This window comes from Watersipora subatra, chromosome 4 (assembly GCF_963576615.1).
Source record: "Watersipora subatra chromosome 4, tzWatSuba1.1, whole genome shotgun sequence".
In the NCBI taxonomy this organism is placed as follows: domain Eukaryota; kingdom Metazoa; phylum Bryozoa; class Gymnolaemata; order Cheilostomatida; family Watersiporidae; genus Watersipora; species Watersipora subatra.
The window spans coordinates 47,101,769-47,127,851 of NC_088711.1; the positions used below are offsets into that span (position 1 = coordinate 47,101,769).

Here is a 26,083-nt window from a genome sequence, read left to right on the forward strand (position 1 = left end):
AAGTGGTAATAATCATCACTATTTGTATAAGTAAAACATATAAAGAGAGAAACTTATTTAAACATTCCTATTTAAACATTTAATCTGACAAGTGGTAATAATCATCACTATTTATATAAGTAAAGCATATAAAGAGAGAAGCTTATTTAAACATTCCTATTTAAACATTTAATCAGACAATTGGTAATAATCATCACTATTTGTATAAGTAAAACATATAAAGAGAGAAACTTATTTAAACATTCCTATTTAAACATTTAATCTGACAAGTGGTAATAATCATCACTATTTATATAAGTAAAACATATAAAGAGAGAAACTTATTTAAACATTCCTATTTAAACATTTAATCTGACAAGTGGTAATAATCATCACTATTTGTATAAGTAAAACATATAAAGAGAGAAACTTATTTAAACATTCCTATTTAAACATTTAATCTGACAAGTGGTAATAATCATCACTATTTATATAAGTAAAGCATATAAAGAGAGAAGCTTATTTAAACATTCCTATTTAAACATTTAATCAGACAAGTGGTAATAATCATCACTATTTGTATAAGTAAAACATATAAAGAGAGAAACTTATTTAAACATTCCTATTTAAACATTTAATCTGACAAGTGGTAATAATCATCACTATTTGTATAAGTAAAACATATAAAGAGAGAAACTTATTTAAACATTCCTATTTAAACATTTAATCAGACAAGTGGTAATAATCATCACTATTTGTATAAGTAAAACATATAAAGATAGAAACTTATTTAAACATTCCTATTTATACATTTAATCAGACAAGTGGTAATAATCATCACTATTTGTATAAGTAAAACATATAAAGAGAGAAACTTATTTAAACATTCCTATTTAAACATTTAATCAGACAAGTGGTAATAATCATCACTATTTATATAAGTAAAACATATAAAGAGAGAAGCTTATTTAAACATTCCTATTTAAACATTTAATCAGACAAGTGGTAATAATCATCACTATTTGTATAAGTAAAACATATAAAGATAGAAACTTATTTAAACATTCCTATTTATACATTTAATCAGACAAGTGGTAATAATCATCACTATTTGTATAAGTAAAACATATAAAGAGAGAAGCTTATTTAAACATTCCTATTTAAATATTTAATCAGACAAGTGGTAATAATCATCACTATTTGTATAAGTAAAACATATAAAGATAGAAACTTATTTAAACATTCCTATTTAAACATTTAATCAGACAAGTGGTAATAATCATCACTATTTGTATAAGTAAAACATATAAAGAGAGAAACTTATTTAAACATTCCTATTTAAACATTTAATCAGACAAGTGGTAATAATCATCACTATTTGTATAAGTAAAACATATAAAGATAGAAACTTATTTAAACATTCCTATTTATACATTTAATCAGACAAGTGGTAATAATCATCACTATTTGTATAAGGAAAACATATAAAGAGAGAAACTCATTTAAACATTCCTATTTAAACATTTAATCTGACAAGTGGTAATAATTATCACTAATTGTATAAGTAAAACATATAAAGAGAGAAGCTTATTTAAACATTCCTATTTATACATTTAATCAGAGAAGTGGTAATAATCATCACTATTTGTATAAGTTAAACATATAAAGAGAGAAACTTATTTAAACATTCCTATTTAAACATTTAATCTGACAAGTGGTAATAATCACCACTATTTGTATAAGTAAAACATATAAAGAGAGAAACTTATTTAAACATTCCTATTTAAACATTTAATCTGACAAGTGGTAATAATCATCACTATTTGTATAAGTAAAACATATAAAGAGAGAAACTTAATTAAACATTCCTATTTAAACATTTAATCTGACAAGTGGTAATAATCATCACTATTTGTATAAGTAAAACATATAAAGAGAGAAACTTATTTAAACACTCCTATTTAAACATTTAATCTGACAAGTGGTAATAATCATCACTATTTGTATAAGTATAACATATAAAGAGAGAAACTTATTTAAACATTCCTATTTAAACATTTAATCTGACAAGCGGTAATAATTATCACTAATTGTATAAGTAAAACATATAAAGAGAGAAGCTTATTTAAACATTCCTATTTATACATTTAATCAGACAAGTGGTAATAATCATCACTATTTGTATAAGTTAAACATATAAAGAGAGAAACTTATTTAAACATTCCTATTTAAACATTTAATCTGACAAGTGGTAATCATCACCACTATTTGTATAAGTAAAACATATAAAGAGAGAAACTTATTTAAACATTCCTATTTAAACATTTAATCTGACAAGTGGTAATAATCATCACTATTTGTATAAGTAAAACATATAAAGATAGAAGCTTGTTTAAACATTCCTATTTAAGCATTTAATCTGACAAGTGGTAATAATTATCACTAATTGTATAAGTAAAACATATAAAAAGAGAAACTTATTTAAACATTCCTATTTAAACATTTAATCAGACAAGTGGTAATAATCATCACTATTTGTATAAGAAAAACATATAAAGAGAGAAGCTTGTTTAAACATTCCTATTCAAACATTTAATCTGACAAGTGGTAATAATCACCACTATTTGTATAAGTAAAACATATAAAGAGAGAAACTTATTTAAACATTCCTATTTAAACATTTAATCAGACAAGTGGTAATAATCATCACTATTTGTATAAGTAAAACATATAAAGATAGAAGCTTGTTTAAACATTCCTATTTAAGCATTTAATCTGACAAGTGGTAATAATTATCACTAATTGTATAAGTAAAACATATAAAGAGAGAAACTTATTTAAACATTCCTATTTAAACATTTAATCAGACAAGTGGTAATAATCATCACTATTTGTATAAGAAAAACATATAAAGAGAGAAGCTTGTTTAAACATTCCTATTCAAACATTTAATCTGACAAGTGGTAATAATCATCACTATTTGTATAAGTAAAACATATAAAGATAGAAACTTATTTAAACATTCCTATTTAAACATTTAATCTGACAAGTGGTAATAATCATCACTATTTGTATAAGTAAAACATATAAAGAGAGAAACTTATTTAAACATTCCTATTCAAACATTTAATCAGACAAGTGGTAATAATCATCACTATTTGTATAAGTAAAACATATAAAGATAGAAACTTATTTAAACATTCCTATTTATACATTTAATCAGACAAGTGGTAATAATCATCACTATTTGTATAAGTAAAACATATAAAGAGAGAAGCTTATTTAAACATTCCTATTTAAACATTTAATCAGACAAGTGGTAATAATCATCACTATTTATATAAGTAAAACATATAAAGAGAGAAACTTATTTAAACATTCCTATTCAAACATTTAATCTGACAAGTGGTAATAATCATCACTATTTGTATAAGTAAAACATATAAAGAGAGAAACTTATTTAAACATTCCTATTTCAACATTTAATCTGACAAGTGGTAATAATTATCACTAATTGTATAAGTAAAACATATAAAGAGAGAAGCTTATTTAAACATTCCTATTTATACATTTAATCAGACAAGTGGTAATAATCATCACTATTTGTATAAGTTAAACATATAAAGAGAGAAACTTATTTAAACATTCCTATTTAAACATTTAATCTGACAAGTGGTAATAATCACCACTATTTGTATAAGTAAAACATATAAAGAGAGAAACTTATTTAAACATTCCTATTTAAACATTTAATCTGACAAGTGGTAATAATTATCACTAATTGTATAAGTAAAACATATAAAGAGAGAAGCTTATTTAAACATTCCTATTTAAACATTTAATCTGACAAGTGGTAATAATTATCACTAATTGTATAAGTAAAACATATAAAGAGAGAAGCTTATTTAAACATTCCTATTTAAACATTTAATCAGACAAGTGGTAATAATCATCACTATTTGTATAAGTTAAACATATAAAAAGAGAAACTTATTTAAACATTTCTATTTAAACATTTAATCAGACAAGTGGTAATAATTATCACTAATTGTATAAGTAAAACATATAAAGAGAGAAGCTTATTTAAACATTCCTATTTAAACATTTAATCTGACAAGTGGTAATAATTATCACTAATTGTATAAGTAAAACATATAAAGAGAGAAGCTTATTTAAACATTCCTATTTATACATTTAATCTGACAAGTGGTAATAATCACCACTATTTGTATAAGTAAAACATATAAAGAGAGAAACTTATTTAAACATTCCTATTTAAACATTTAATCTGACAAGTGGTAATAATTATCACTAATTGTATAAGTAAAACATATAAAGAGAGAAGCTTATTTAAACATTCCTATTTATACATTTAATCAGACAAGTGGTAATAATCATCACTATTTGTATAAGTAAAACATATAAAGAGAGAAACTTATTTAAACATTCCTATTTAAACATTTAATCTGACAAGTGGTAATAATTATCACTAATTGTATAAGTAAAACATATAAAGAGAGAAGCTTATTTAAACATTCCTATTTAAACATTTAATCTGACAAGTGGTAATAATTATCACTAATTGTATAAGTAAAACATATAAAGAGAGAAGCTTATTTAAACATTCCTATTTAAACATTTAATCTGACAAGTGGAAATAATTATCACTAATTGCATAAGTAAAACATATAAAGAGAGAAGCTTATTTAAACATTCCTATTTATACATTTAATCAGACTAGTGGTAATAATCATCACTATTTGTATAAGTTAAATATATAAAGAGAGAAACTTATTTAAACATTCCTATTTCAACATTTAATCTGACAAGTGGTAATAATTATCACTAATTGTATAAGTAAAACATATAAAGAGAGAAGCTTATTTAAACATTCCTATTTATACATTTAATCAGACAAGTGGTAATAATCATCACTATTTGTATAAGTTAAACATATAAAGAGAGAAACTTATTTAAACATTCCTATTTAAACCTTTAATCTGACAAGTGGTAATAATCACCACTATTTGTATAAGTAAAACATATAAAGAGAGAAACTTATTTAAACATTCCTATTTAAACATTTAATCTGACAAGTGGTAATAATTATCACTAATTGTATAAGTAAAACATATAAAGAGAGAAGCTTATTTAAACATTCCTATTTAAACATTTAATCTGACAAGTGGTAATAATTATCACTAATTGTATAAGTAAAACATATAAAGAGAGAAGCTTATTTAAACATTCCTATTTATACATTTAATCAGACAAGTGGTAATAATCATCACTATTTGTATAAGTTAAACATATAAAGAGAGAAACTTATTTAAACATTCCTATTTAAACATTTAATCTGACAAGTGGTAATAATCATCACTATTTGTATAAGTAAAACATATAAAGAGAGAAGCTTGTTTAAACATTCCTATTTAAACATTTAATCAGACAAGTGGTAATAATCATCACTATTTGTATAAGTTAAACATATAAAGAGAGAAGCTTATTTAAACATTCCTATTTATACATTTAATCAGACAAGTGGTAATAATCATCACTATTTGTATAAGTTAAACATATAAAGAGAGAAACTTATTTAAACATTCCTATTTAAACATTTAATCTGACAAGTGGTAATAATCATCACTATTTGTATAAGTAAAACATATAAAGAGAGAAACTTATTTAAACATTCCTATTTAAGCATTTAATCTGACAAGTGGTAATAATCATCACTATTTGTATAAGTTAAACATATAAAGAGAGAAACTTATTTAAACATTCCTATTTAAGCATTTAATCTGACAAGTGGTAATAATCATCACTATTTGTATAAGTTAAACATATAAAGAGAGAAACTTATTTAAACATTCCTATTTAAACGTTTAATCTGACAAGTGGTAATAATCATCACTATTTGTATAAGTAAAACATATAAAGAGAGAAACTTATTTAAACATTCCTATTTAAACATTTAATCTGACAAGTGGTAATAATCATCACTATTTGTATAAGTAAAACATATAAAGATAGAAACTCATTTAAACATTTCTATTTAAACATTTAATCTGACAAGTGGTAATATTCATCACTATTTGTATAAGTAAAACATATAAAGATAGAAACTTATTTAAACATTCCTATTTAAACATTTAATCAGACAAGTGGTAATAATCATCACTATTTGTATAAGTAAAACATATAAAGAGAGAAACTTATTTAAACATTCCTATTTAAACATTTAATCTGACAAGTGGTAATAATCATCACTATTTGTATAAGTAAAACATATAAAGAGAGAAGCTTATTTAAACATTCCTATTTAAACATTTAATCAGACAAGTGGTAATAATCATCACTATTTGTATAAGTAAAACATATAAAGATAGAAACTCATTTAAACATTTCTATTTAAACATTTAATCTGACAAGTGGTAATAATCATCACTATTTGTATAAGTAAAACATATAAAGAGAGAAGCTTATTTAAACATTCCTATTTAAACATTTAATCTGACAAGTGGTAATAATCATCACTATTTGTATAAGTAAAACATATAAAGAGAGAAGCTTATTTAAACATTCCTATTTAAACATTTAATCAGACAAGTGGTAATAATCATCACTATTTGTATAAGTAAAACATATAAAGATAGAAACTCATTTAAACATTTCTATTTAAACATTTAATCTGACAAGTGGTAATAATCACCACTATTTGTATAAGTAAAACATATAAAGATAGAAACTCATTTAAACATTTCTATTTAAACATTTAATCTGACAAGTGGTAATAATCATCACTATTTGTATAAGTAAAACATATAAAGATAGAAACTCATTTAAACATTTCTATTTAAACATTTAATCTGACAAGTGGTAATAATCATCACTATTTGTATAAGTAAAACATATAAAGATAGAAACTCATTTAAACATTTCTATTTAAACATTTAATCTGACAAGTGGTAATAATCATCACTATTTGTATAAGTAAAACATATAAAGAGAGAAACTTATTTAAACATTCCTATTTATACATTTAATCAGAGAAGTTGTAATAATCACCACTATTTGTATAAGTAAAACATATAAAGAGAGAAACTTCTTTAAACATTCCTATTTAAACATTTAATCAGACAAGTGGTAATAATCATCACTATTTGTATAAGTAAAACATATAAAGATAGAAGCTTATTTAAACATTCCTATTTAAACATTTAATCTGACAAGTGGTAATAATCACCACTATTTGTATAAGTAAAACATATAAAGATAGAAACTCATTTAAACATTTCTATTTAAACATTTAATCTGACAAGTGGTAATAATCATCACTATTTGTATAAGTAAAACATATAAAGATAGAAACTCATTTAAACATTTCTATTTAAACATTTAATCTGACAAGTGGTAATAATCATCACTATTTGTATAAGTAAAACATATAAAGATAGAAACTCATTTAAACATTTCTATTTAAACATTTAATCTGACAAGTGGTAATAATCATCACTATTTGTATAAGTAAAACATATAAAGAGAGAAACTTATTTAAACATTCCTATTTATACATTTAATCAGAGAAGTTGTAATAATCACCACTATTTGTATAAGTAAAACATATAAAGAGAGAAACTTCTTTAAACATTCCTATTTAAACATTTAATCAGACAAGTGGTAATAATCATCACTATTTGTATAAGTAAAACATATAAAGATAGAAACTCATTTAAACATTTGTATTTAAACATTTAATCTGACAAGTGGTAATAATCATCACTATTTGTATAAGTAAAACGTATAAAGAGAGAAACTTATTTAAACATTCCTATTTAAACATTTAATCAGACAAGTGGTGATAATCATCACTATTTGTATAAGTAAAACATATAAAGATAGAAACTCATTTTAACATTTCTATTTAAACATTTAATCTGACAAGTGGTAATAATCATCACTATTTGTATAAGTAAAACATATAAAGATAGAAACTTATTTAAACATTCCTATTTAAACATTTAATCTGACAAGTGGTAATAATCATCACTATTTGTATAAGTAAAACATATAAAGAGAGAAGCTTATTTAAACATTCCTATTCAAACATTTAATCAGACAAGTGGTAATAATCATCACTATTTGTATAAGTAAAACATATAAAGAGAGAAACTTATTTAAACATTCCTATTTAAACATTTAATCTGACAAGTGGTAATAATCATCACTATTTATATAAGTAAAGCATATAAAGAGAGAAGCTTATTTAAACATTCCTATTTAAACATTTAATCAGACAAGTGGTAATAATCATCACTATTTGTATAAGTAAAACATATAAAGAGAGAAACTTATTTAAACATTCCTATTTAAACATTTAATCTGACAAGTGGTAATAATCATCACTATTTATATAAGTAAAACATATAAAGAGAGAAACTTATTTAAACATTCCTATTTAAACATTTAATCTGACAAGTGGTAATAGTCATCACTATTTGTATAAGTAAAACATATAAAGAGAGAAACTTATTTAAACATTCCTATTTAAACATTTAATCTGACAAGTGGTAATAATCATCACTATTTGTATAAGTAAAACATATAAAGAGAGAAACTTATTTAAACATTCCTATTTAAACATTTAATCTGACAAGTGGTAATAATCATCACTATTCATATAAGTAAAGCATATAAAGAGAGAAACTTATTTAAACATTCCTATTTAAACATTTAATCTGACAAGTGGTAATAATCATCACTATTTGTATAAGTAAAACATATAAAGAGAGAAACTTATTTAAACATTCCTATTTAAACATTTAATCTGACAAGTGGTAATAATCATCACTATTTGTATAAGTAAAACATATAAAGAGAGAAACTTATTTAAACATTCCTATTTAAACATTTAATCTGACAAGTGGTAATAATCATCACTATTTGTATAAGTAAAACATATAAAGAGAGAAACTTATTTAAACATTCCTATTTAAACATTTAATCTGACAAGTGGTAATAATCATCACTATTCATATAAGTAAAGCATATAAAGAGAGAAGCTTATTTAAACATTCCTATTTAAACATTTAATCAGACAAGTGGTAATAATCATCACTATTTGTATAAGTAAAACATATAAAGAGAGAAACTTATTTAAACATTCCTATTTAAACATTTAATCTGACAAGTGGTAATAATCATCACTATTTGTATAAGTAAAACATATAAAGAGAGAAACTTATTTAAACATTCCTATTTAAACATTTAATCTGACAAGTGGTAATAATCATCACTATTCATATAAGTAAAGCATATAAAGAGAGAAGCTTATTTAAACATTCCTATTTAAACATTTAATCAGACAAGTGGTAATAATCATCACTATTTGTATAAGTAAAACATATAAAGAGAGAAACTTATTTAAACATTCCTATTTAAACATTTAATCAGACAAGTGGTAATAATCATCACTATTTATATAAGTAAAACAGATAAAGAGAGAAACTTATTTAAACATTCCTATTTAAACATTTAATCTGACAAGTGGTAATAATCATCACTATTTGTATAAGTAAAACATATAAAGAGAGAAGCTTATTTAAACATTCCTATTTAAACATTTAATCTGACAAGTGGTAATAATCATCACTATTTATATAAGTAAAACATATAAAGAGAGAAGCTTATTTAAACATTCCTATTTAAACATTTAATCAGACAAGTGGTAATAATCATCACTATTTATATAAGTAAAGCATATAAAGAGAGAAACTTATTTAAACATTCCTATTTAAACATTTAATCTGACAAGTGGTAATAATCATCACTATTTATATAAGTAAAGCATATAAAGAGAGAAGCTTATTTAAACATTCCTATTTAAACATTTAATCAGACAAGTGGTAATAATCATCACTATTCATATAAGTAAAGCATATAAAGAGAGAAGCTTATTTAAACATTCCTATTTAAACATTTAATCAGACAAGTGGTAATAATCATCACTATTTGTATAAGTAAAACATATAAAGAGAGAAACTTATTTAAACATTCCTATTTAAACATTTAATCTGACAAGTGGTAATAATCATCACTATTTATATAAGTAAAACATATAAAGAGAGAAACTTATTTAAACATTCCTATTTAAACATTTAATCTGACAAGTGGTAATAATCATCACTATTTGTATAAGTAAAACATATAAAGAGAGAAACTTATTTAAACATTCCTATTTAAACATTTAATCTGACAAGTGGTAATAATCATCACTATTTATATAAGTAAAGCATATAAAGAGAGAAGCTTATTTAAACATTCCTATTTAAACATTTAATCAGACAAGTGGTAATAATCATCACTATTTGTATAAGTAAAACATATAAAGAGAGAAACTTATTTAAACATTCCTATTTAAACATTTAATCTGACAAGTGGTAATAATCATCACTATTTGTATAAGTAAAACATATAAAGAGAGAAACTTATTTAAACATTCCTATTTAAACACTTAATCTGACAAGTGGTAATAATCATCACTATTTGTATAAGTAAAACATATAAAGAGAGAAACTTATTTAAACATTCCTATTTAAACATTTAATCAGACAAGTGGTAATAATCATCACTATTTATATAAGTAAAACATATAAAGAGAGAAGCTTATTTAAACATTCCTATTTAAACATTTAATCAGACAAGTGGTAATAATCATCACTATTTGTATAAGTAAAACATATAAAGAGAGAAACTTATTTAAACATTCCTATTTAAACATTTAATCTGACAAGTGGTAATATTCATCACTATTTATATAAGTAAAACATATAAAGAGAGAAACTTATTTAAACATTCCTATTTAAACATTTAATCTGACAAGTGGTAATAATCATCACTATTTATATAAGTAAAGCATATAAAGAGAGAAGCTTATTTAAACATTCCTATTTAAACATTTAATCAGACAAGTGGTAATAATCATCACTATTTGTATAAGTAAAACATATAAAGAGAGAAACTTATTTAAACATTCCTATTTAAACATTTAATCTGACAAGTGGTAATAATCATCACTATTTATATAAGTAAAACATATAAAGAGAGAAGCTTATTTAAACATTCCTATTTAAACATTTAATCAGACAAGTGGTTATAATCATCACTATTTATATAAGTAAAACATATAAAGAGAGAAACTTATTTAAACATTCCTATTTAAACATTTAATCTGACAAGTGGTAATAATCATCACTATTTGTATCAGTAAAACATATAAAGAGAGAAGCTTGTTTAAACATTCCTATTTAAACATTTAATCTGACAAGTGGTAATAATCATCACTATTTATATAAGTAAAACATATAAAGAGAGAAGCTTATTTAAACATTCCTATTTAAATATTTAATCAGACAAGTGGTAATAATCATCACTATTTGTATAAGTAAAACATATAAAGAGAGAAACTTGTTTAAACATTCCTATTTAAACATTTAATCTGACAAGTGGTAATAATCATCACTATTTATATAAGTAAAACATATAAAGATAGAAACTTATTTAAACATTCCTATTTAAACATTTAATCTGACAAGTGGTAATAATCATCACTATTTATATAAGTAAAGCATATAAAGAGAGAAGCTTATTTAAACATTCCTATTTAAACATTTAATCAGACAAGTGGTAATAATCATCACTATTCATATAAGTAAAGCATATAAAGAGAGAAGCTTATTTAAACATTCCTATTTAAACATTTAATCAGACAAGTGGTAATAATCATCACTATTTGTATAAGTAAAACATATAAAGAGAGAAACTTATTTAAACATTCCTATTTAAACATTTAATCTGACAAGTGGTAATAATCATCACTATTTATATAAGTAAAACATATAAAGAGAGAAACTTATTTAAACATTCCTATTTAAACATTTAATCTGACAAGTGGTAATAATCATCACTATTTGTATAAGTAAAACATATAAAGAGAGAAACTTATTTAAACATTCCTATTTAAACATTTAATCTGACAAGTGGTAATAATCATCACTATTTGTATAAGTAAAACATATAAAGAGAGAAACTTATTTAAACATTCCTATTTAAACATTTAATCTGACAAGTGGTAATAATCATCACTATTTATATAAGTAAAGCATATAAAGAGAGAAGCTTATTTAAACATTCCTATTTAAATATTTAATCAGACAAGTGGTAATAATCATCACTATTTATATAAGTAAAGCATATAAAGAGAGAAGCTTATTTAAACATTCCTATTTAAACATTTAATCAGACAAGTGGTAATAATCATCACTATTCATATAAGTAAAGCATATAAAGAGAGAAGCTTATTTAAACATTCCTATTTAAATATTTAATCTGACAAGTGGTAATAATCATCACTATTTATATAAGTAAAGCATATAAAGAGAGAAGCTTATTTAAACATTCCTATTTAAATATTTAATCAGACAAGTGGTAATAATCATCACTATTTATATAAGTAAAGCATATAAAGAGAGAAGCTTATTTAAACATTCCTATTTAAACATTTAATCAGACAAGTGGTAATAATCATCACTATTCATATAAGTAAAGCATATAAAGAGAGAAGCTTATTTAAACATTCCTATTTAAACATTTAATCTGACAAGTGGTAATAATCATCACTATTTATATAAGTAAAACATATAAAGAGAGAAACTTATTTAAACATTCCTATTTAAACATTTAATCTGACAAGTGGTAATAATCATCACTAATTGTATAAGTAAAACATATAAAGAGAGAAACTTATTTAAACATTCCTATTTAAACATTTAATCTGACAAGTGGTAATAATCATCACTATTTGTATAAGTAAAACATATAAAGAGAGAAACTTATTTAAACATTCCTATTTAAACATTTAATCTGACAAGTGGTAATAATCATCACTATTTATATAAGTAAAGCATATAAAGAGAGAAGCTTATTTAAACATTCCTATTTAAATATTTAATCTGACAAGTGGTAATAATCATCACTATTTATATAAGTAAAACATATAAAGAGAGAAGCTTATCTAAACATTCCTATTTAAACATTTAATCAGACAAGTGGTAATAATCATCACTATTTGTATAAGTAAAACATATAAAGAGAGAAACTTATTTAAACATTCCTATTTAAACATTTAATCTGACAAGTGGTAATATTCATCACTATTTGTATAAGTAAAACATATAAAGAGAGAAACTTATTTAAACATTCCTATTTAAACATTTAATCTGACAAGTGGTAATATTCATCACTATTTGTATACGTAAAACATATAAAGAGAGAAGCTTATTTAAACATTCCTATTTAAATATTTAATCAGACAAGTGGTAATAATCATCACTATTTGTATAAGTAAAACATATAAAGAGAGAAACTTATTTAAACATTCCTATTTAAACATTTAATCTGACAAGTGGTAATATTCATCACTATTTGTATAAGTAAAACATATAAAGAGAGAAACTTATTTAAACATTCCTATTTAAACATTTAATCTGACAAGTGGTAATATTCATCACTATTTGTATAAGTAAAACATATAAAGATAGAAACTTATTTAAACATTCCTATTTAAACATTTAATCTGACAAGTGGTAATAATCATCACTATTTATATAAGTAAAACATATAAAGAGAGAAACTTATTTAAACATTCCTATTTAAACATTTAATCTGACAAGTGGTAATAATCATCACTATTTATATAAGTAAAGCATATAAAGAGAGAAGCTTATTTAAACATTCCTATTTAAACATTTAATCAGACAAGTGGTAATAATCATCACTATTCATATAAGTAAAGCATATAAAGAGAGAAGCTTATTTAAACATTCCTATTTAAACATTTAATCAGACAAGTGGTAATAATCATCACTATTTGTATAAGTAAAACATATAAAGAGAGAAACTTATTTAAACATTCCTATTTAAACATTTAATCAGACAAGTGGTAATAATCATCACTATTTGTATAAGTAAAACATATAAAGAGAGAAGCTTATTTAAACATTCCTATTTAAACATTTAATCAGACAAGTGGTAATAATCATCACTATTTGTATAAGTAAAACATATAAAGAGAGAAACTTATTTAAACATTCCTATTTAAACATTTAATCAGACAAGTGGTAATAATCATCACTATTTGTATAAGTAAAACATATAAAGAGAGAAGCTTATTTAAACATTCCTATTTAAACATTTAATCAGACAAGTGGTAATAATCATCACTATTTGTATAAGTAAAACATATAAAGATAGAAACTTATTTAAACATTCCTATTTAAACATTTAATCTGACAAGTGGTAATAATCATCACTATTTATATAAGTAAAACATATAAAGAGAGAAACTTATTTAAACATTCCTATTTAAACATTTAATCTGACAAGTGGTAATAATCATCACTATTTGTATAAGTAAAACATATAAAGAGAGAAACTTATTTAAACATTCCTATTTAAACATTTAATCTGACAAGTGGTAATAATCATCACTATTTATATAAGTAAAGCATATAAAGAGAGAAGCTTATTTAAACATTCCTATTTAAACATTTAATCAGACAAGTGGTAATAATCATCACTATTTGTATAAGTAAAACATATAAAGAGAGAAACTTATTTAAACATTCCTATTTAAACACTTAATCTGACAAGTGGTAATAATCATCACTATTTATATAAGTAAAACATATAAAGAGAGAAGCTTATTTAAACATTCCTATTTAAACATTTAATCAGACAAGTGGTAATAATCATCACTATTTGTATAAGTAAAACATATAAAGAGAGAAACTTATTTAAACATTCCTATTTAAACATTTAATCTGACAAGTGGTAATATTCATCACTATTTATATAAGTAAAACATATAAAGAGAGAAACTTATTTAAACATTCCTATTTAAACATTTAATCTGACAAGTGGTAATAATCATCACTATTTGTATAAGTAAAACATATAAAGAGAGAAACTTATTTAAACATTCCTATTTAAACATTTAATCTGACAAGTGGTAATAATCATCACTATTTGTATAAGTAAAGCATATAAAGAGAGAAGCTTATTTAAACATTCCTATTTAAACATTTAATCAGACAAGTGGTAATAATCATCACTATTTGTATAAGTAAAACATATAAAGAGAGAAACTTATTTAAACATTCCTATTTAAACATTTAATCTGACAAGGGGTAATAATCATCACTATTTGTATAAGTAAAACATATAAAGAGAGAAACTTATTTAAACATTCCTATTTAAACATTTAATCTGACAAGTGGTAATAATCATCACTATTTATATAAGTAAAGCATATAAAGAGAGAAGCTTATTTAAACATTCCTATTTAAACATTTAATTTGACAAGTGGTAATAATCATCACTATTTATATAAGTAAAGCATATAAAGATAGAAACTTATTTAAACATTCCTATTTAAACATTTAATCTGACAAGTGGTAATAATCATCACTATTTGTATAAGTAAAACATATAAAGATAGAAACTTGTTTAAACATTCCTATTTAAACATTTAATCTGACATGTGGTAATATTCATCACTATTTATATAAGTAAAACATATAAAGAGAGAAACTTATTTAAACATTCCTATTTAAACATTTAATCTGACAAGTGGTAATAATCATCACTATTTGTATAAGTAAAACATATAAAGAGAGAAACTTATTTAAACATTCCTATTTAAACATTTAATCTGACAAGTGGTAATAATCATCACTATTTGTATAAGTAAAACATATAAAGAGAGAAACTTATTTAAACATTCCTATTTAAACATTTAATCTGACAAGTGGTAATAATCATCACTATTTGTATAAGTAAAGCATATAAAGAGAGAAGCTTATTTAAACATTCCTATTTAAACATTTAATCAGACAAGTGGTAATAATCATCACTATTTGTATAAGTAAAACATATAAAGAGAGAAACTTATTTAAACATTCCTATTTAAACATTTAATCTGACAAGGGGTAATAATCATCACTATTTGTATAAGTAAAACATATAAAGAGAGAAACTTATTTAAACATTCCTATTTAAACATTTAATCTGACAAGTGGTAATAATCATCACTATTTATATAAGTAAAGCATATAAAGAGAGAAGCTTATTTAAACATTCCTATTTAAACATTTAATTTGACAAGTGGTAATAATCATCACTATTTATATAAGTAAAGCATATAAAGATAGAAACTTATTTAAACATTCCTATTTAAACATTTAATCAGACGAGTGGTAATAATCATCACTATTTGTATAAGTAAAACATATAAAGAGAGAAACTTATTTAAACATTCCTATTTAAACATTTAATCTGACAAGTGGTAATAATCATCACTATTTGTATAAGTAAAACATATAAAGAGAGAAACTTATTTAAACATTCCTATTTAAACATTTAATCTGACAAGTGGTAATAATCATCACTATTTGTATAAGTAAAACATATAAAGAGAGAAACTTATTTAAACATTCCTATTTAAACATTTAATCAGACAAGTGGTAATAATCATCACTATTTGTATAAGTAAAACATATAAAGAGAGAAACTTATTTAAACATTCCTATTTAAACATTTAATCTGACAAGTGGTAATAATCATCACTATTTGTATAAGTAAAACATATAAAGAGAGAAACTTATTTAAACATTCCTATTTAAACATTTAATCTGACAAGTGGTAATAATCATCACTATTTATATAAGTAAAGCATATAAAGAGAGAAGCTTATTTAAACATTCCTATTTAAACATTTAATCTGACAAGTGGTAATAATCATCACTATTTGTATAAGTAAAACATATAAAGAGAGAAACTTATTTAAACATTCCTATTTAAACATTTAATCTGACAAGTGGTAATAATCATCACTATTTATATAAGTAAAGCATATAAAGAGAGAAGCTTATTTAAACATTCCTATTTAAACATTTAATCAGACAAGTGGTAATAATCATCACTATTTGTATAAGTAAAACATATAAAGAGAGAAGCTTATTTAAACATTCCTATTTAAACATTTAATCAGACAAGTGGTAATAATCATCACTATTTGTATAAGTAAAACATATAAAGAGAGAAACTTATTTAAACATTCCTATTTAAACATTTAATCTGACAAGAGGTAATAATCATCACTATTTATATAAGTAAAGCATATAAAGAGAGAAGCTTATTTAAACATTCCTATTTAAACATTTAATCTGACAAGTGGTAATAATCATCACTATTTGTATAAGTAAAACATATAAAGAGAGAAACTTATTTAAACATTCCTATTTAAACATTTAATCTGACAAGTGGTAATAATCATCACTATTTATATAAGTAAAGCATATAAAGAGAGAAGCTTATTTAAACATTCCTATTTAAACATTTAATCAGACAAGTGGTAATAATCATCACTATTTGTATAAGTAAAACATATAAAGATAGAAACTTATTTAAACATTCCTATTTAAACATTTAATCAGACAAGTGGTAATAATCATCACTATTTGTATAAGTAAAACATATAAAGAGAGAAACTTATTTAAACATTCCTATTTATACATTTAATCAGACAAATGGTAATAATCATCAATATTTGTATAAGTAAAACATATAAAGATAGAAACTTATTTAAACATTCCTATTTAAACACTTAATCTGACAAGTGGTAATAATCATCACTATTTGTATAAGTAAAACATATAAAGATAGAAACTTATTTAAACATTCCTATTTAAACATTTAATCTGACAAGTGGTAATAATCATCACTATTTGTATAAGTAAAACATATAAAGATAGAAACTTATTTAAACATTCCTATTTAAACATTTAATCAGACAAGTGGTATATAATCATCACTATTTGTATAAGTAAAACATATAAAGAGAGAAGCTTATTTAAACATTCCTATTTAAACATTTAATCTGACAAGTGGTAATAATCATCACTATTTGTATAAGTAAAACATATAAAGAGAGAAGCTTATTTAAACATTCCTATTTAAACATTTAATCAGACAAGTGGTAATAATCATCACTATTTGTATAAGTAAAGCATATAAAAAGAGAAGCTTATTTAAACATTCCTATTTAAACATTTAATCAGACAAGTGGTATATAATCATCACTATTTGTATAAGTAAAACATATAAAGAGAGAAGCTTATTTAAATTTTTTTATTTAAACATTTAAATATATAAAAGTAATCTTAACCATTTTCACAAGTCTTAAAAGTTGTTTGCTACTTTTAACAACAACCAAAATGAGTTGGTGATATAGGCTAAAGCTGTTTATATAGTAATTCCAGCACACGTACATCAGTTAGAACACAACAAAGGAAAACTTACAAACAGCAAGAAACTTGATTGTAACATAGAATATGGTTGGGAGACGTCTTTAATATAATACTTATTAAACTATTTGATATTTGTGAAAACATCCAAAGAGATGAATTTGCAATCAAACATTAAGCTTTTTTGCTAACCAATTATTATTTTGCTATAACATAATTAAATGTTTGAAATCAAAACCTAATATTTGGCAATGGCGCATATAAGTTGTCCTAACATTTGAACTACAAAGCCAATTAAAAGGGCTTTGGTACCAAACTATTCAGCATAAAATTTTAAATCCGTTGATGCCATGTAAATATTTTACAAATGTGTTACTGAATGCCCTCAGACAGCTTTCTGAGCCATTGCCCTACTACCATAACTAACAACATCAGTATGTGAGAAGATTCATCACTATTACTATAGCTTACGACATTGTTATTGCTAAAAATGAAATAATCAGTCTCACTAGTATTTGTATTTGTACTCAATAGATAAGCGCCAGAAGTATATTGATCTACAGTTTATGAAGATTCAGTAGCTGTATTGGAACTGATGCCGCTGGTAATTGCGGATAAGAAAATGCGATATAAATCTAGGGTTTTACAAAGCTCAGCGTGGAATGTAAACATGTTTTCTATTGGTTCAACACAGGTAAATGATTGTTTCCTCTTATTTGAGTACAAATACGATGTGCTAATCAATTAACTACCCATTTGTAGGAACAAATATGTTTATGATAACTTGGCAATTTGAAGCGGAGCATTGAAACGAACTACTAACTAATAAGAAACATTTTGTACTAAGCATGCTAAAGCTCCTCCACACAGCTCTCGGCCATAAGCAAACACTGTACTGAGTCACACTGCACAGCTTCTGGTATATAATGAGTTGAAAAATGACAGTTTCAAACCAAGATTATAAGAGTTATTGAAGAAACAAACAAGTGAATTTGGAATCATCTAGAAGTGTTTGATTATGACTATGCTATGGAGTCAGCAAAGTATAAACTACATACATGACCGTGTACCTAGCATGTGCAAGTATTTCACGTTAGTTTATTATAAAAATAATTTAAAGGTGAAGTTACCATAGAAACTATATGTACTAGAGTATGTACAGGAGAGGAACTGTACACTAAATAGACCTAACACTATATTTTAAATAAATAAAGAGGAATATAGAGGAGTACTTTACAATCGTATGTCAGTAACTAATTCCTCATCATTTGATAGATGCTCTAGTGGTCTACTGATGTGGGAGATGCGCATGTGCCACACAGCAGACATACACATGTGTACATACAACAAGTAGACAACATGTATACCCATATACACGCACAACCTGCACATACCACACGCACACACCCCACCCACACACACCTTCCCATGCGCACACATCTACACATGCACACAAAAGACACCTTGCACAAACACATATGCACGCATACTAGTGCATACACACAAAGAAAATGTGTATAATCACTCACTTAATGTGTACGCGTAAGAGCACTCACTTAGCCACCCCTGACTTAACCCTTTCGGTGCCATAAACACATTTTTGGCGACTTTCCCAGCAATTGCTTGGTAACTTAATTTTATTATTCGTTGACAACTTAACCCATGGTCTTTAAAACTTTTATGAAAATGACAGTGTTGTCCGAAGATTTCTCTATGAAATTAGCCTAAAACGACGAAGCAATTTAAAACTTTTTTTGATAATTTCTAATCTAAAAACAAATATTTTGTGTCTGAGTTCATTAAGTACCACGCGCGATTCAAAAAACATGTAATTAGTTATGTTGATGACATTATAGCCACATCAGATTCAGATTTTCGTGATTATACAGATAATTAAAGCAGCAGCACTGTCTCGGATAGTGGTAAAAGTAATGATGTTGTAAGAGTAAGGAACATTGAGAATTAATTTAACTTCGCATCGATTGTAGCTTCACATAGCTTTACCGTTGCAAAAAGTATAGATCTATTGAATTTTTGCATAGCAAAGCTGGTTAATATGTTGGCAAAATAAAACATGTAACAAAAATGTTCTAGACTGAGGTTGAAAAAATACCGTATACATATCATGAAGCAATATCGGCAACTTTCGGTAAAATGGCTGGCACTAGGCCGATAGCCAAATTTGTCCATGGTTGGCAGTAAAAGGGTTAATATGCTGCTACGTGATCTTCCGTAAGTTATGAGCAAAATTCAATTTTTCTGTACAAATAGATATGCTTAGGATAATATAATAATTTGAAGCAATGCAAAAAAATATCAAAAATATTACCAATCTAATAATCCTTCTACAATTAGATGAACCTATCTTTTGGTTAAAAAACAGAAAACAAAAGAATTGCAGAGAACCACATATGCTAATGATACCTTTTAAAATAAAATAAATAGACTGAGAACCAACGACTCTTTGTATGAGTATGTGACACTGATAAGAGTCTGAGGTGACAGAGGGAAGAGTTGGATTAGGAACCATTCAATTATCAAAGAAAAAATATGATTGGGCATTTCTGACTATACCTTCTGATTGGCATAAAATCTGACTAAAATGCAATGATCAGTGATCTATGACAAAACTTAAAATAGATGCAGCCAAGTTGCTTTAGAAAAACAGTTTCTATTTTACTGGCTCTAAATTCCATTGGTTTCTGGTTAGTGAACAGCGAGGTAGTAGGGGATAGCCAGACAGGTTGAACCATGCTTCAAGATTATCTAAATTTAGAAAGGTGAACTATTCGATTTGCATCAGATTTGAACAAAAACTGCCTCAAGCTTTGCTCAATGCATGACAAGTTTAAAAATTCCTTTGACCGTTTCAAATTTGAACAATATGTAGTTTCATGAGCACCTGAACCAGGAGCGGGGCAAGTTGAGCAATCACATGGGACAGGTTGAAATACAAATAAATTATTGTTTTTGAAAGTACTTAATTGATTAGAATATATGAAATAACAAAGAATACACCCTAATAGAAATCACCTGCTACAACAATTGCTACAGGCAAGCAAGCCTGAAGAGCAGTAGAACCAGTTGCACTCACAGAAACTGATAGAAAACTAGCACCACTTTGCAAGATCTGCTCCGGAACAGCCAATTAGAAGGAAGAGACCAATACAAAGCCTGGCAAACGCTAAAGGCTATCATTACATGTTCAGCACCTCAAAATTTCACTTAGGCTGAACCAATGTGACACACCACGCAGTACCATTACTCGAGGGGGCACAACCCATCAAACCGCATCCATACATACATGGGCCGGCACAAAAAGAAGCGATAGATCAAAAAGGAGCTTAAACAACAGGACTTCATTACTGAAGAAAAGGGAGCCTGGAGCTCACTGGTGGAGCTAGGCTATGAATTATTAACAAAATATTCGTGAAGGCAGAGCAGACTTAACAGGTTTAAAACAGATGACTTCCGAGAGCAGCTAATTTTTACTGACAAACATTTAAATTTCCTATTTGTTTAAGAAAGAAATTATTTGCTAGTGAACATGACAAGAAGTAACACAAACAGACTGGGGTAATTCTCTAACAACAATAGAAAGTTAATGCTGGATGTATAAATACGATGCAGACTTTCTGTATTTGTGGAATCTGCTTCGACCTTGTGTTATAATTACAGTAGACGCCTCTATGACGTAAACCACATTTTACGCAAAATTAACTTACTGCAAATGAACTGTGTAAAATTTTTGCAGTGTGTTACATAAGAAATTCAATGTTTATGGATGAAGAAGAGGTGCTGCTTTATTATTAAAATTTAACCACAGAACCATTACTAGTACTTTCCTTAATTATTACTGTCATGTTAAATGACAGATATCACAGTCTGTTCATAAGACTTCGTAATTGATGAATGAGAAATAATTTATGTACATTGTAGTACGTTAAAATGAGTGAAATGGACAGATTATAACTTATTTGTAAGTCCTTCTAACTGAAATCTGCTTTATTTGAGATTCGTTTGGGACTCACAAACTTCCACTCACCACAGATATATAAACCTAGATTGGCCAATAATAGCTATTCCCATCGGTCGCCTTGTCAGATTTAAATAGCATGACGTAACATCATTGTATTGTACCTCATGCTTGACTGCACTGTTGTTAACCATTCGAGCTAACGAGGAGAAGGTGACAAAATCACATTTATTTTCACGTAAAAACTTTCTTGGATACATAATCCAGTAAACTAAAGCAATTCTGTGATAATATCTGATAACCACCATAGATTAAAACTATAAAAGCTATGAATTGTTGCACACAAACCATGAGCCATCAGGGCTTTATTTGCCAACCTCTCCTATCCCCATTCTCTCTTTTCCCCTTCTCCAAAGAAAAAGGGAGAAGGGGAAAAGAAAAAAGGGGGAAAGGAGAGGGGAGGGGCAAATAGCCCACCCACTCAAAGAGCCAGGCCCTGGCTAGGTAAATAGAGTAATATCATGCTGAACTAAACATGACTAAATATGATGAGTATGCAAGTATGTCTTAAGTCAAAAATGAGACATAATGATTATTTTACAGCTGGCTATGTAGCTGGCTAGGTCACCAAACTTGAAGTGTAATGATTGTGTTACTAGCATCGTGGATATTACCAACTATGACATAAACCAAGCAACGAATTCCCTAATCACAGTTAAGAATCGTGGTGGCTTGACTTTGTCTTCGCCTGTGGTGATTGAGGTTTGAAACCACAGTGAGAAAGCGACGAGAGTGTTGCTTAGTAGTGATGGATTGGTGAAAAACGTTCCCAGGCTAGCACTAATTGCAACCATGGAAAAATTGCTGAGGTTCAACATCATGCTATTGTTTAAGTTTAATCATCAAGCTAGTAGCCTAGCTCGTGAGATAGCAAAGAGATATATTTTGATTAGGGCGCATTATGAAGCTAAGAATAGAGCTGGCATGGGTAGCTCGTCTGGTCTTGACCCACCGGGTCAGAGGTGCTCGGGTCGGGCCACCCGACCTTCGGGTCTTCCCATACAAAGACACGGGTAGGTTTATGGCTAAACAACTTACAGCGGTTGTATATCGCTTTTCAAGTGCGATTGAAATGGAGTCGCATATAGTCCTAGCGCGGAAAGACCAGGCGAAATAAAACAAGGTGAGTCAAGACTATATTTTTACGTCTGCAACAATAGTCTTTGGACTATAGGTTTCACAACGTTTTTTGGCAAGAAATAATCAACATGTCGGTAGTCTGGGAGTTCATGAAGAAGCCAGTCACGAAAGGAAAATACCAAGTTATTTGTACAATATGCAAAAGCAAGTTAAAGGTTGACTTGCAACAAAATTCACATTACAGTTAATTGGTATCATAAGATTCACCATGTGTTACTCTGTTGTGTTGTAGGTGCGAAATATATGGGAATGTGATTACAAGTTCTTAAAAGCTAAAAAACGAACAGTTAATCGCAGCCACACGAGACCGCCGTAGTTTGGATTCGCTTTCCAAAACGGCTCAAATGGGACGTAGTTGTTACAGGATGGTTTCTGTTTACACCTTCATGTAACCTCGTTCGTCGAAATATTTTCACAAATATACTTCACGCATTCAATAAAACCATGATCAGATTACGACTTGATGATTGAATAATGCTGAAACAAAACTGTAAAGTAGCGAGCGTCTATATTTGATACGGGGTATTCAGTAAAACCCGAAGTGTTTGTCATAAACTAGTGCTACGATAAGTTTTATATTGAGCTTTTTAATGGCTTTTCAATTCATGTGAGAACATCACGTGACAAGACGATAACCAAACTGTCATGACTACGTCAGAGAAATAAACAGATTCCAATTTATGGTGGCTTTTCGTTTCTGAGCTTTTAAGAGCTTGTAATCACATTTCCCCGTATTTAGCACCTACAACACAACAGAGTAAGACATGGTGAATCTTTTGATACCAAATAACTGTAATGTGAATTTTGTTGCAAGTCAACCTTTAAGCTACAAAGAAGGGTCCACCTCAATACTATTGAGGCATTAACAACGAGGGCATCCTGAGAAACTTAAAAGCGCGTCTAAGAACCTTCAATCCAGCAAATTTATTTTATTTTTAGTTTCTTTCACTAATACCAGAAGTTTTAGGGAAGTGATGGATTTTGCTTTCCACTATGCTGAGTTTTTTATTTTTATATTTGTAAAATATTTCTTAACTAATCTCTTGTTGAATATAATAGCAGTTGAAAATAAAATCTGTAATAAATACACTAGGCAAATCATGCCATTAATCTATCACCCATTGAATAGTATTGATCCACCAATGTCTAGCCATAAATTGTAGATTGCATCTATAAACCAAGCCACAAAATATAATGATTGGTGTGATGTTTACTTTTATCTTAGTTTATTGATGTCACAACATTAGGCTGTAATAGAACTATCTCTTAACATTAAATGAATAAAAAATCGTGCGTGCTGACCCGGTCTGACCCGATCTTGGCCCTCATTGCTGACCCCGAGTCTGGTCCGACCCTGTATTCCTTGGTCTCGTTCCAGCTCTAGCTAAGAAAGCCATTGATTCCATTTCCCTGATTAGATCAAAACTTCACAGGCTCATCATATTTAGTCATGTTTAGTTCAACATATATTAGTCTTTTACCTAGCTAGGGGCTCTTCGGATGGGTGGGCTATTTGCCCCCTCTTCTTTTTTCCCTCTCACTTCTTCTTTGGAGAAGGGGAAAAGAGAGAATGGGGATAGGAGAGGGTGGCAAATAAAGCCCTGATGGCTCATGATTTGTGTGCAACATTTCATAGCTTTTATACTTTTAATCTATGGTGGCTATCAGATATTACCACAGAATCGCTTTAGTTTACTGGATTATGTATACAAGAAGGTTTTTATGTGAAAATAAATGTGATTTTGTCACCTCCTCATTAGCTCCTTGTTGACAACAGCGCAGTCAAGCATGAGGTACAATATAATGACGTTACATCATGATATTCAAGTCTGACAGGCTTTTTCCCTAATAGCCAATCTAGGTTTATATATCTGTGCCACTCACTGACATGTTTCAGATTTGATGAGCATCTTTAAACTAGTAACAGGGGAGAATTTAATAAAGAAGTTATTTTCATTTGTATATTACTATGGAAGAAATAAGTACTTTATGATAGAACATAACTGTAACTATTATTATGACTCACCTCTCTGGTAGATGTGAAATTTTACATTTGGCAACATCGAGTGATTTCAAACTGGTGAGGTTACAGATAACTTCTGGGAAACCCCCAGAGAAGTCATTATCCGTGAGCTTGAGGTCTTCAAGGTGAGAAAGCTGTGATAGTCTGTAAACATGAGAAATACTGAGTATAAGAGTATTAACCATTACAAATACCTCATCATATACTTTATGTTGCTACTTGCTTATAGCATAGACTTATATGAATATATGAACACCAAATACTCTAAGAACATTCCCTTAGCCACTCTTGAAGTAATATGCTGCTACGTGCTTTTTGTAGGTTGTTAGAAAGTTTATAATTTTCTGTAAAAATATACATGTTTAGGATAATATAATAATTTGAAACATTGTAAAGAAACATCAAAATACTGCCAATCTAGTAATCCTTCTACAAATACTGTGGATGAATTCATTTTTTAATTAAAGAGAACCGAAAACAAGAGAATTGCAAAGAACCATTTGAAGCTAATGATACCTTTTGAAGTAAAAAATAGACTGATAA

General features: G+C 26.7%; 1 protein-coding gene across 1 annotated transcript in view; it reads right to left on the reverse strand.

Moving 5' to 3' along the window:
- The window catches only part of LOC137394299 (leucine-rich repeat-containing protein 1-like), a 113,776-nt gene that overhangs the window by 59,837 nt on the left and 27,856 nt on the right, over positions 1-26,083 (reverse strand). The window contains exon 7 of the mRNA XM_068081016.1: positions 25,544-25,684. Within this exon, the coding sequence (XP_067937117.1) occupies positions 25,544-25,684 (141 nt within the window). The remainder of the gene's footprint in view (positions 1-25,543; positions 25,685-26,083) is intronic.